The sequence below is a fragment of the Cydia fagiglandana genome, chromosome 1 (assembly GCF_963556715.1).
Source record: "Cydia fagiglandana chromosome 1, ilCydFagi1.1, whole genome shotgun sequence".
Taxonomy (NCBI): Eukaryota; Metazoa; Arthropoda; class Insecta; order Lepidoptera; family Tortricidae; genus Cydia; species Cydia fagiglandana.
The window spans coordinates 12,394,431-12,409,611 of NC_085932.1; the positions used below are offsets into that span (position 1 = coordinate 12,394,431).

The window sequence follows — 15,181 nt, forward strand, 5'->3', positions numbered from 1 at the left end:
GAAGCGACAATCATTGATCGAAATTTAAATGAATAAAAATAATTTTATTAATTATTAGAATGGTTTACTGAGTGGGAACCACTTAATACCATAGAATCTATGGCATAGATGGTGCAGGCCGAGGGGCAGGCAAACCGAAAAGAAAATGATCAGTTGAACCACGTCCCTTGGTACTTTTTGTTCACATCCGCACAGAATAAATAATAGTACTAGGTACAGAAGACTCACTCTCTAACAAAACGCGTCTGTCGCGATCAGCACAGATATGGCCGCTAGGTGGCGACAGCGCCACGCGCCGCTTATGGCAAACCCCAAAATTGGGGCCGAACGGATGCACTTTTAGCTACCTGTAGCAAACCGACGAAAACGCGGAGTGAGCCACGCCTGACATCCGTGACATCGACATCCGTTATTCCTATTCATTTTACAGTGGGATTAGCACGTACAGGAGCGCCGGGACAGTATCTCGCGCGCGAGATTAATCCCCGTCATGTTCTAACTGTATTATGAATGAAAGAGGGACGGGTAGTCTACTTATCTTACGGGCGAGATACGGGCGCGGCGCTCGGATGCTAAGCCTACAGGCGAAAATGACCCAGGTTGTCAGTCTTATATATTTACCAGCCTCTTGTATTATGTAAGTCTAGAGGAAGAGCCTCAGAAAAATCGTAAGATCTTAGTCATATTGCCTCCAGTAAAAACCCGCAATTTTAATGCACGATCGAGCTAGAAAATTATAAGCTTCCTAACACATTTAAGATTCCCCTTGACCGTACACTAAGCCGACTAATTAGGTGCTAATTTTCTCCCACAATATCTCTGATCACGAATAGCTTTGCATGTGTCGTGCGGGTAATCAGACGTCGCTTGCATGCAAACCGAGCAACCAAACCACCCATCTTGATTGAGTATTTATGAACAATTAGCCATTATTACCTTATATTACGTCCGTTTGACCTGGTTAGTTCGTAAGGTCTTACAGTGCATCGATGGAGATCCGATTTAGTTATTAATTATTATAATATGCATAGTTAGAAGAATGTCGGTCATTGTCAGCAACAGCATCCACGCGGTACCGATTGTCTAGTAGAATATAGATAGGAATTTTGAAAACTAGTGACATTTTAGTTCGGTATAACTAGGACAATAAAATATCTTAGTTTCTGATATTAGGGCTCTTAGGTACTTACTTAGTTACTTTTTTTGTTACTTATTGTCATTTCCCAAGAAATCTGTCACCATATTACCTTTTAAAATATGATTAAAAAAAACATAAATACCCCACCATAAGTCCCTATTTGCTGATTCGTGGTAAAAAATAAATGGTTTATATTCATATCACACAAACCGAAATGATTTCATTATTCTTAAGATCTCTTATCTCTTAAAGTTGCTGGGTAGGTACGAAACACTGAAAATAAGCAAAAATTAACTCTTTTTAATTTCTTGAAGTTATTTGAATACTCCTGCTGCAACTATGAAGCTTGTCCTGCGAAAACAACTTTCTGAGATGCCATTGAACGTGTTCGCGGTCACGTAAGCATTTTGGTCGAATGTACTATCATAATTAAGTAGGTACCTAGTTCTTTATAGTTCTTTATAGTACCTACTTTAAAACGGAATTCACAATAAATCCGTTACAGTTATGGCATATTATAGGCACTAGAAGCGCATCTTAATGATCCTAATCCAAAATTAGCCCTGTTCCGTTTGGTCACGGTAAATTGCGCGACTGCCTTTGCAACCGCGAACAAGAGCTAGGCAATTTTGGGATACAATATTTACAATTTGATCTAATCCATAACTAATTCATAACCTGTTATTAAAATTAGAATACGTCAGTAGGTACATACTTAATAGGTACCTATGTGAAGCTTTTAAGTCGACCCATCCGAAGGTCTAGCGTGTTGGCGTGGCCCTAATTGCTCTATAATGTCGTAGGTAGGCCGATATTCATTCATTACGTTTCCATAATATTTCGTGGGAGCCTGCAAGGGCTATCTTTCAGGAGGGAATAAAAGTACGAAATTATAACTCGTTCTAAAAAAATGATGTGAATTTTCGCTTACGATAATTCCATAGACGTTTTCGTAACTCAGGGGAAGATTTTTTGGATTTATGATGAAATTTCGCTTATATTGTACGAAATGGAATACGAAATTCGACGAAACAAATAAATAAATACTTAATGAGAAAATTACACATGTAATCTATAAAATAACTACTCACCGCAAAAAAATATCAGGAATAATATGTAAATGAAATAGCTTGACGTACCTATGTACATGTAAAGAGTAGGTATTAGGACTATAGGTACCTATGTGTCTTGTTGAAAAATGATCTTTAAAGGAGTGAGTGATTACGCGGAACAGGCGGCCTATACTTCGTTTTTTTTAGCATTAGAAAGAACTCCACAGAAGCAAGCGTACAGTTTTTATCAGGCTCTTTAATTGTTAATAATTATTGAATTATCTAATGTACCACGGTCAATACATATAATTTACTTCAAATTATTACCGCTAAAAGTGCCGGATTTGGAACCACAAGCTTACTTCTGCGAAGTTCTTTCTAATGCTAAAAAAAACGAACTATAGCCAAGGTCACAATCGCTATCGCTTCGACAACGAAAACCATTATGTCTCTCTATCACACTTCCATATTAGTGCGACAGTGACAGTTGCGTTTCGATCGCTACGGAGCGTAAGCGATCGGCATCTTGGCTACGCAGCCAGTAGTACAGTATCAATTAACTAAATCCTTACAGAGGTCCGCCGTTAGTCACGACGCGTAGAAACATACAGGTTAACATCAAGCTGCACCCATTAATAATGCAGGCAAAACGCAATCTTAAAACAATTAGTATACAGTTTAATTTGGAGATTGAAAAGCTTTCGAACTTAAAGTGTGAACGTTCATGTATGTACCTACATCAATCAATAATTAAAACGATTACCATACGCATTAGCTTATCACATAACTGCGATCTATCTTTTTATAAGCAGGTATATCATGTGTGGATGTATAATACGTTGACCTTTATGTGTAGGTTGCCTATATTATTGAATCAATGCAGATTTTGGTGTCAGGCTAACCGCCTAATTATTCGTAGGTAAGTGAAATAAATACATTGATCTCCAGTGTAGAATCTACTAAGTTCGTACCTACCTATTTTTAAGGTTCCGTACCTTAAAAGGAAAAAACGGAACCCTCATAAGATCACTCGTGCGTCTGTCTGTCTGTCTATCTGTCTGTCTGTCCAACCATTCCTGGCCCTGGGTCTATAGATGGCAGGAAAACCTATTAGAAATGCGCAGTCAAGCGTGAATCGGACTTAGTTTTTGATCCGACCTCTACGGGTTTTTTTAAAGAGTATATATATTATGTATTTCCAATCTTGTGCATCAAATTACATATGAAAGTATAGGTATGTTATTTTATGAGAAAAGTTAAAATACTTGTATGTTATGCCTTGTTATATTTGTTTATTATTCGATTTTTTAATTACACTCGTCTTCACATCTAGCAAAATCGATAAGTTGAGCTCATTAACCGCAGAAGGAGGTCAACGGGTCCCAACGCTGACCGCTACGGAAGTGACAGCAAGGTTCCTTCCTTCCTTCCGGTCCCACAATTGTCTCAAAATGTACGCCACTTTACTTTTACTTATCATAATTAACTTTTGGGCAATTAGGTTCGTGACAAGGTGCTCTATATTGGTTACGCCGAGGTCGGTTGATAACCCGACTTATCGATAAAAATTAATGTGGGAATGTTATTATTCACGGACAATTTTCTACCATGATATTTTAAGAAGTACCTAAGTTCCACATACAATCATGTAATTACATTACCTATACAATTAATTTGTTTACAAATAAATATTATTTTAATTTTACTATGAAAATTCATACAAATAGGTAATTCGATTTCTAATCGCGGCACAAATGTAGCTGGGGTGCCGACCTTTTCCCTCCGTCCCTTTTTTTGGGGGATAGTCATGACACGATCTCGCGGCTACCGGGCTAAATCAGCTTTTATTCACTGGTCATAAGAAACAACCGTGCCAACTGCCACTGCACTTATTTATCCCAGTATGGTTTTATTTACCTATAGTTGTAGGAATATGTCGATAACTCATTAGGTAGGTATTTTAATTAAATGTCAATACTATAAATAATTATGAAGGTAAGGCGAATTTAATAAGAGGTATAGGTAGTGCTCTCAAAACCTGTTTTCGTAATTTCCTTGAAAACAAATAAAAACTTAACTAATTCACTGTATAATCCTATATTCCTAGACTAGACGATAAGGTGGTAGTTAAGGAACTTTTCAAAAGAGATCCAAAAATTAAGGGTATCAATGCTGTCTAACAGCCAGGAATATTTTTTTTTCGTCAGAGCATTTAATGAACTTTCCGTTTCACCCGTTTTTGGATTCATTTTGGCTTATTATATGTATTAAAATATTTTTTGAAGCCAAAATGACCAAATCTTCTATTACCGTGGCAAGGGACAGGCTGTGATTCTATTATCGCGAATTGAGCTTTCATTACCGAGGGTACAATTGGCATGATTTTCCTGCACTCGTTAATAGAAACCAAACTCAAAATTCGAAACCTAATACCGAGGGTTAAATCAATAATAATGACGTGGGTTCTGTATATTATGTTTGTGCCATTAAGTTTAATAATGACACAAAAATAAAAAATAAAACTATAGGAGTATGTTTAAAAATACCAAAAATACAATACTAAATAGTCACTCGGTAATAGATAACTCTTTAAGAGCCTATTAGCGACCCATTCGATATTTCTCTGGGTCGGTAATAGATTTCTATACATTCTATCACCGAGGGTAATCTGATCATACCATCGGTAATAGGCTTAATTTGGAGTTTGATTAAACCTAATTCCGACCCATAAAAAGAATAAAACACAGATGGTTCTTCAAATAAAATCAAACACGTATATTACAAGCTTCTTGGAAAGACAAAATCACATAACCGGCAAGTAAATTTTAGGTTTTATCTCAAAATAAAAAAAAGTTGACAGATTAAGGGTTCCCATAGAAACAAGGAAATAAGTGCTGAAGTTTTTGTTAAAAATTAAGGGTTAGTTGAATACTTTCCATACCACGGAAATAGCTCTTTAATAGCGTGAATAGATCAAGATTGGAATAAATAAAAGAAATTATAAAACTGATAATTTGTACCAAAACTAAAGAGTAAATAACAAAACTACCACTTTTTCTATTACCGTGGCATACCACGGAATTACTTACCACAGAAGTAATTGGCGCCTATCACCGCTGTATTTTATTTTCCATTTTAAACGTATTTCCCGGTCAAAAACTAAGTTAAAAGTAATTCAAAATCGTGTAGAAAACAATACACAACCTCTTAAAAGGCATTGCACTAGTTTATTTGCCATAACTATTACGTAAAACACTAAGTAAGATTGGAGTGCACTTAACTGTGGCGTCACGCGTCTGTATGGAATAACCGGCTCTTGCGCCGCCGTCGCACAAACTGACGAATCGCGAGTTTTTTGTCACCCTCACACAAATGCACACTAATGGGCATGATAGACCAATGAATGAGCTTGTTTTGTGTATGCTTTATTTCTTAGGGAATAGATCTGTTTATTTGAAAAATGCGTATTTGTAAACACCGCGGTGTTAGACGTCGATTTTGATACCCGCGTTAATAGCCGCCGTTACCTTAGCATTTTATCAGCAAAAGCCTTGCTTACTATCTGCTTCCGTAATTAGGATACGTTAGCAGAGTAATACGTGTGCGTGAATGAATGTTTTATTTATGTACTTACCTATGTTTATCTTTCCGGCTTCCGATCAAACATTATTGCCGTACTTACCTATAAAGCGCGATATCTAGTACTTTTTAATTTACCTACGAACAGTGGCGTAGCTAGGGGGGGGGGGGGGGGGCGGAGGGGGCGGTCCGCCCCGGGTGTCAGCCATTTAGGGGTGACACCCGACCGTGGACATCAGTGCCACCTATAAAAATTCGTAAAATCATGTTAAATGAAAGCGATGGAGTAAATCCTGAGCTATTTAATATAAATTAGAATTACTCTTTTTAAATATATTTTACAATTTTGATTGAATTTTGGGGTGACACCCACAATTTCCGCACCGGGTGCCACCCATGCTAGCTACGCCACTGCCTACGAACCAATTCATTTCATTCGTACAAGAAGAGAGGGAAGCCTGGGAAGAATAATGCGACGCAATGTCTCGATGACGTCACCAAGTTATTAGGCATTACCTATGACATACATAAATAACCTGTCAATACAGTCTGAAAAACAATGTACCTACATAACACTTAAATTCTGCTCGTAAGTGATTACCAGACATAGTACATTTTATAGCATTTTCTTTGCAGCGGAGTGGTGTCAACGGAATTGGTATAAACAATTTCAACCCTAATGATTAATTAGCGTTAATTACATTAATATTAACTTTAATTTAGTTGGTATTATCTAGACCAATTCCGTTAACACCACACCGCTGCACCAAAAATGCTATTAAATTTACGATGTCTGGTGATTAAGTATCTATCAAATGTTTCGGCGTCGCAAAATAACGGGTAAGTGTTCGCGATTAAACACTTGTAAAGGCAAAACCCATAGTTTTATTGTCATTGTCTCTTTAAACAAAGAAACCCACGAACGAAGTTCATGCCTCATCGATGAACTCATTGAACTTGGCCCAAATACTCAAATTATGAAGTGATTTAGTAAATATCTTGAGTTTTTGTGCGTCTCGGTTGAGCGCGAGGCAAGGTGAAGGCTGCGTGGGTTAGTTTACCGTCTGACATAACTAGCGACAGATTATTTTTAACCGTTCTTTCTAGGAGTTATTTACTTGTGAATGTTTGGTACGTATTCAAGTAATTGTGTATTCAAGCAACAAGTAAGTATTTTATTTTTTCTAGCAGCTTAGATCACGTGTTGTCCATGCAACAACATGTCAAGGAACCAAGGATGTGCCAGGATAAGCTAAGCGAGTTTGCCCCCACCGAGTTTGGGCTTGTAATTTTTATGGGTGTGGTGGTTCTGAATTAGTAATTAAAACACAAAATTTCAGCTCCCTAAACTAATTAGTTTTTATGAAAAAAAAAAAACGAAATACGCATTTCGTCAATATTTTTTTCTAGCCAATCAATTTTAACGTGCGTCACATCTATTGTACATGTACTAAAGATAAGAGTAAAAAATGATAAACATGCATTTTTACACGACATTTTTTTTGATCTTCCACGTTAGAGACCGCTCTAATGGCATTTTTTTTATTTATAATGTTAATTCTAGTTTGTGTATGTAGTAGGTAGCAATATGTTTGTATTTTAAAGACGCAGGTACCTGTAGTTAGCGACGTTATAGCGTGGGTGTTCTACACAACCATCGAGAAGGTCGGCATTTTCTTAGTGGTTTTCCAATGCGTCACCTCAGTAAAAACGGCGCGAAACGCGTAGAAACTGTACAAAGCGAAGAGAAGGTTGGATAACAGCGGTTCATTGATTGATACAATTCAAAACTCAGGTCAATGTTGCATTGTCTCAAGTTCAAGATCAGTAGCAAATTCAAACTTTTCTGGGATTTTTTTGTTATTATATAACTACTGATACTGTCCTTGTCTGACTCTGCGAGCTTCCGGTAAGGTTGCAAGGAAACATTTTCAATCTCTTTGTCTATTTTTCTATTTTTCGAAGTAGATTTTTTTTTACCTAGAGCAAATGAGTGTTATGGTACTTCTAAGAAAAGGTGTCTAAAGCTGTAACTTAAATAGGTACAAATAGAAGCCTAATATCTAGTGAGCAAATTCAGCATAAACAATAAGTCTCGTACGTACGTCTCGTTCGCCTGTACTTATATTTATACATTCATTAAACCAATCCAAAACACTTATCCCTTATTCATAAAACTATACAATTAGTGATTTATGTATTAAGTATGCCTTTCTTACACATACATACAGTACCTATACTCGTATCTAAGCCAAAATGACAAATAAGACGAAATATAAATATGTGGCGTATGAATGACGCCATTAGTCTCTATGCATAAAACAACCTTAACATTGAAGATGTTTGTAATAAAATCCCAATAACAAATATTTAAATTATTAATATATCTAACCACTAATTGGTAATAAAAAATTGTATAAATATTCGGAAGCAATCTCGCTGTTAATCGGAAAAGCGATGTATGTCTAATCAGATGTAAGGTATTGTAGGTTACATCACAGTTAATTAATCTATATTCGTGGTCACTATATTTTGATTGTTTTATGTTATTTATGAGATTACTTAAGTACCTTAATGTTAAGAGTTACGATTCTGTCCGCCACGCATAACATCAACCATACCAGGCGTTACATAATCAATCACATTGAATTTGGAATTAATTGCGCGAGAATACGGTAAACTATTGATACGTTTCAATACTTTCAATAGTTACACTGTGATTGTGTGTAGATAAAAAGAGTATGGAACTGTGCATAATTAGGCATTACACACTCGTATGATCCTGTTATGAATCATATGAGCAGTCACATAAACTACTATTACTATTAAGTGTATGTATCGTGTAACAAGACTATTAAATAGAACATGATTAATTTAGAATACCATGTAAGTATACAATAATCCGGTAAGTTCGTTACAAAATATGACAGGTTGAACGCGCCGGTCGCGTGACCCTAGTACGTTCCAAAACGTACTATTAAATAACTATAAATACCTACTATATGATCAGTGCGTGTTAAGGATTTTCTTAAATGATTAGTTAAGGAGAAAACTGCGGCCAAGGTCGGGCAGGTAAACTTAATATCGTGTAATATAAGAAAGACCCTCGGCCGCTAGTAGGTATCGGTAATTCGGCCGATGGTAGTTCAGAATCAATAGCATCAATTCTGTTCTTAAAATCTTTGACGTACCTACAACCTACTGTGTGTGTGTGTGTCGTAATGATTGCTGACAACAGTAAGGGGTCATCCATTAATTACATCACACGTTTAGGGGGAGGGAGGGGGTCAAGAAAATGTGACATATTGTGACATGGGGGAGGGGGGAGACACAAACTTTGTGACGTCACTTTCACTTCATCAGTAACCGAAAATTAATTAAATTATTTAATTCGCTGTACATTTAAATAACTTGTTTTTAAAACGATAATCGTTTTTATTCGTTTAATTTTCTTTCCTAAGCAGTTTTGGGTTGTAAAATTACTAATATTTATATCGTCAAAAATATTTTAATAAAATATCAATAATACTTAGGTATTTACTGAATTCGATTTGGCGATTTCGTACAAAAAATGTGACGTCACACTAGGGGGGAGGGGTTTGACAAATGTGACCAAGTGTGACAAGGAGGGGGGGGGTCAAAAAACCTAAAAATTCGTGTGACGTAATTAATGGATGACCCCTAATAGATACAACAGCAAACGCATCAACAGCGCGGTTTTACATTTTTATGTAAAGTACCTACCTAAGTATCGAACCTTTAGAATTTATTATATCCTCCGCATCCAAAGGTCTACCGATTCGGTGTACTTGCAACCTCACAGCACGTTTTGACCACGTGTTTATGACACCTGCTGCAGTCACGACATTGTGCTATCCCAGCCGGGGGCAATGACCTTCACCACCCACGTCTAGGGTTTCTGCTCGAGAATTCTCGAGGCGAGAAATCTCGAGAAATATGTCCTAAGTCGAGACGGGAAAAATCACTCAATGCCTCGAGAACTCGAGAAATAAATCTCATGTGATAAGTAAAAAAAAAACACGCGTATAAAACGTGATATGTCTAAAGTGTTATTCTTTAGGTAGTGAAATAAATGATAAAAAAAATTTTTTTTACATCTTCAGGTACTTAAAACATTTATTTAACCAACCAAATAAAAAAATAACTACTATTTATGAAAGCAAAATACTTAATGTAAACTATCGTATATGATTTGTAATTGTTACATAATTTATTTGCGGTGATTTAATTTTCAAGTGTTTTTCGATAGAAAGGCTCGTCTAAATCGCTTATCTTCTTTCTAATGCTAAAAACGAATTATAGGGCCATGTAATAACAAATATAATAAATTACTATTGATAAATCAAATCATCCCGATATATTCCTATTAGCAAAATATCACTATTTTAGCAGCTTCATTGTTACGTTGACTATTTCGTAGTAAAATGTCTGTAAGTTTGTCACATCTAGTTAAATTTATTGACTTGAATATTCCTGCCTAATAAAATACCATAGGTATTGTGGTTTGATTTCATTCTGTTAAATACCTAAATAAATACATTATACCATATCACATCGCCGGCGCGCATGCCTGCACCTATAGTTTTTTTGTTTGTTGTTGAATTTTTGATTATTAAGTACAATTTATGGGAACTAAAAATTTACCCTATGTTTGATTATTGACCTCACCTACGATTCCTATGAGTCTGATTTGTAATAAAGCAAATAAATGAAAATAACATGGTGTTTTTTGAAACATTCAAAATTTCTCGAGATACTCTAAATCTTGGTCGAGAATTCCCGTGCATCGAGAAATTAAAAAGGTCGAGAAACCAGAAACCCTACCCACGTCTGTCGCTGCGACTGACCCTACCTGATTGCGGAAGTACCTATAGGTACATATCTGTTGTAGTTAGTCAGCTGGGTTATGAGCTTATGAGGAACACTGGGACAAGATAACACTTAAAAAAACATTTTCATACAGGGTGTTACTGACCATCGGGCTTTAAATCCAGGGCTCGATTCTACTCGCTAAACTGAGCTACTTTTATTATGGCACCAACCCTGAAATCCCGAATTTTTTTTTACTTTTTCATACATTTTGGCTGATCAGATGTCGACGTTTTCTATGGAAAAGCCAAAAAAAAAAATCCCCGATTTTAGGGTTGGTCCCATAGTAAAAGTAGCTCAGTTTAGCGAGTAAAATCAAGCCCTGGAATTAAAGCCCCATGGTCATACACATACTGTATAAGTACATACTGTATCTCTGACTAACGTAGTACCTTACCTAATCGTTTCACCGTATCTCTATAACCTCATCTTGTAACCTTGGGACGTCGATTTTAATGTCAAATCGTCAGAAACGAAAGTCCTAACTTCCTAAGTTAGCTGACAAATATCCATTGATGATAGTGATAGCCTTAAATAACGACAGGATTACCTACTCAATCTTAATTCTGTTGAAAAGTAGACTAATATTATAACTTGAACTTTTGGGAGGTATACTTAATGGATTATACTATAAACAATGTCATTCCGCTTCTTTGAACGCCATACGTTTTTGAAACTGTATGAAATCAAAATGCATAATGTATTGCATAAGTACATGCTCTAAAAGTTTATATGATGTTGTACATAGTTATAGATAAAATCATGAATTTGCGGTCTAAGGGGCTTTGAAAGAACTTGGTTTCCAGATAGATCTCACTTCTTGAAAATGGGATATGCTATGTCGCGCGATTTGCTTACTTGACAACTTAAAGTACCTGCTTAGTCATGCCAGCCGCAACATAAAGAAAACTTTTTTTACCAAGATAAGACACGATAGGAAAAATATGATCTATCTTACCGTTTGCACAATAAACGGTAAGATAGATATCGACTGTACTATTCTAAAATAGAATCCTGAGCGTAGTAAGGGATTCAAGTGTTAACGCCCAAGGTGGAAACAATTTTGCTACCATGTGACACATACTGCTTTTCACAAATTTCACATCACCTAAGTGGAAATTATGTCTAAAAATATTATTTAAGCTAGGAAAGAGTAAAAAGGTAAAAAAATAGTGTCATAGAACAAAAAAGTGCCACTTACTTGAATAAATTTATATTAATAAAAATTTAATTAAATAAGTTTTCTCAAAGAAGCCATATAGATTTCTAGAGTGCAGTTTAAAATTGAATTTAAAAGCTGAAAGGTCACGTACCTATGACTTTACTTCTCCAATAGTGAGCCCGGCTTCTCACGGTGTAATTACTTTAATGTACATCGATTTCGCGGCAGACCCATTAATATGAGCCGGCCCAGGTATTAAATCGTGTTACTGTAACGTTTACTTTACACAGCTGGATGGATGTGACTGTATACATAGGTTTAAGGAAAAAGAATATTGCTTTATTTTTATTTAAACTATATTGGACAGTAAAAAATATACAATGACAAAGGGCGAACTTAACGCCAGTCACCCTTTAGGCCACACTCTTTAGTTGGCGAGGAATTTGTATACACTAAAACTTGATTTACAGATTCAAGAAGATGATACAATGGTGGGAGGCTGCTGGAAAGTCATTTAATACTTAATCCCAATGTTTTTAGTGTCAAATATTGTAGGTTGGAATATTAAACGAAAAACGACAAAGAAACGGTTTCACTTCGCAATATATGATTTATTTCTTTCAAAAGAAATATTAAATAATAGCTAGAATTAAGTCACCAGTTACATAACAAATGTAAATGTGCACACAAATGGTATTAGTTAATGTAAAATGTAATCCTTATATTTACGCCATGTCACAATAAACTTGACTAATATAACAAGCGTTTCAAATTTTCTATCCAAACCTCGTAAGGGGTTTGTAAGGGCAGGCGTGTCTCATTCCGCGATTTCGTCGCTTTGCTACAGGTAGCTAAAAGTCCATCCGTTCGACCCCAATTTTGGGGTTTGCCATAAGCCGCGCGTGGCGCTGTCGCCACCTAGCGGCCATATCTGTGCTGATCGTGACAGACGCGTTTTGTTAGAGAGTGAGTCTTCTGTACCTAGTACTATTATTTATTCTGTGGTAAGGGTGCTTAGAATGTCCTCAATCGTGGGCGGGCGGACGCCGGCTGGCTGGGCGGGCGCGGTCCTAGCGGGCGCGCGACACTTCCCGTACGACGAGGCCGCGCTTAACCTATATAACGAGTTGTCGCCGCTGAAGCGCTTACTGCCGACCAGCGCCCTCCGCCAACCGTACGCAAAACAGTACGTACTTAAAATAAACTTTTGTAACGTTAGTTAAAATTCCGACCCAGCACTGCCAAGGTCGCGTGCGTGCACTGAAAAGTTACGACACTGCGTGATTCGCTTCTGTGCGCATAGATACGTGATCTATTAAGAAAATTGTTGTATGTTTGTGCGGCATTGGTACCTTCTACCACCACCGACCGTTGCAGGCCGCCGCGTGCGTCAGTCGCCGACGGTCCAGCTCAGTGCGCCCGCGTTGCCGCCACCGCCTCCCCACGCCTGCTCACGCGCTGATCTTTGTGACAGTGTGCCCCATTGACAACATGACCAATTACATCAGAATCGTAAGTTTACATCATTATTTAACACTTTGAACTCTCGCGTTTTGTACACATCATTAATGTCATTAACGGGTCTTCCGTGACCACAACTAGTGTAACCCGGCTGAAACCTCGAAAAAAAGGTAAAAATAATGAAATTTAATCGCGTTAGACCCGTTAATGACATTACTTATCATTATTTAAATTGACTAATTTGAATCATGAAAATCACATTTAGAAAATGTGTTATGCTACCTAATTGTGTAAAATCACCGTTTCCTAAAAATAATATTGAGAATACTTACAACGCCATCCTCATAAACAACGTTTTCGACAGCATTTGTGCAATATGTTCGCATTATAAATTCATGCGGTTGCAGATGCTATATATCGTTTAATATTACGAGACTCCAGTGAATTGTACCAATAAAAATAATAGTTTATATAATTTCGGTTAATGCGGTGTAATTACATTGTAATAACGTACGTGTGAAATCCCTCAAATTATCTTGAACGAGTGTGGGAATAGCAGTGATGAATTTTAAATTCTCAAGGATCTGGATTGCCCGATGATACTGCGATATCATTTTAATAAACGTATGGAAATCTCGAAAGTAGGTACCTTGCGAAATACGCGAGCTTACGTTACGCAAAGTTAAGATTAATATTTTGTCTTGTACTGAGCAACAAAAGTAATTGATTGTCAACGCGTCAAAATAAAGCATGAACCAGATTGCGATAAGGATAGTATATAAGCGATCTTTATTGCTCACCCACAGTAGCTACCAGTTTACAGGGCAAAGTTACGATATCATCTCCGGGCCGTCTGTGCATTATCGACTAATCTCACTAGATAGCATCCTCTCCACTAAAAAAAAAAGACAATCATATTTAACTTAAGCTAATTGATACCTGGATGCATAAAAGATTACGTTAGACCGAGCCGTGCCCGGACTGAAGCTTCCGGAGCTTCGTTTTCTATGGAAAGCACCACGTGATCACCGATCAGCCGTCATAGAAAATGACGTGTCGGACGCCTCGGCCCAGGCACAGCCCGGTCTAGCGTGAGTCATCCTTTACTTACAATGCTCCTTTGTAGGGTACAGTTTTTGTAAAGGAAATTCCGTATAAGTACCTAATTAAGTAGCGCATATCGGACGATCTAACTACAATGCATCGCTTACAAAATAGGACCTAAACTGGTTATATGGAACAAATTTCTTAATTCGCTTGTCGTGTAAAATGCCACCTTATCGCTGCATTAAATTCCCCATAAACGTACTGTTGAAGCAATTACATGACCCAAGTCAATTGTTTAGCAAATCTTAATGCGGACGTGACTAGCGAAGTCAGAAGGACTCATTCGCTTAACATATACCTAGATCTGTTTTTAAATTTGAACTTATATAATTATATGCCACATTAACAAAATAAACAGATGATTATGTATGTTATTTAAACAACTTCACATGTCTACCTAATCTACCTATATCAATCTTCGGACACTTAGAATAACTGGGATAAAGTCATTACCACTTAATGATCAACTGCATCCAAAAAAAACCTTTATTTTCATTCAGCCAATTAGCGCGCCGTTATCTGAAATTATCTGATAAAATTATATTGCATTTAACCGGTATTTGCAAGTATTTCACTTTATCAGGTAAACAGACATTAACTTTCATCTTCAACTTGGTAAGCTGCAATCTGTTGAAATCACAAACTTAATGTCTGCAATTTTATTGATTCGCTTTTGTAGATTAGGACGCGGCTACACTCAAGGATTAAGCAAGAACGTCTACTATTTACAAATAGATATTTGTTTCTAGTTCTATTCATCATTTTATATTCAGGCATTTCGTTTAACCAATT

At 36.7% G+C, this 15,181-nt stretch overlaps 1 protein-coding gene across 2 annotated transcripts in view; it reads left to right on the forward strand.

Annotated features, from left to right (window-relative positions):
- The first annotated feature begins 12,881 nt into the window (after positions 1–12,881).
- Positions 12,882–15,181, forward strand: part of LOC134664419 (uncharacterized) — a 38,521-nt gene continuing 36,221 nt past the window's right edge. The window contains exons 1-2 of one of the 2 annotated variants that reach the window (XM_063521053.1): positions 12,882–13,007; positions 13,199–13,333. In XM_063521053.1, coding sequence (XP_063377123.1) covers positions 13,313–13,333 — 21 coding nt within the window. In that variant the 5' untranslated portion in view covers positions 12,882–13,007; positions 13,199–13,312. The other variant, XM_063521062.1, reaches the window with a different exon arrangement.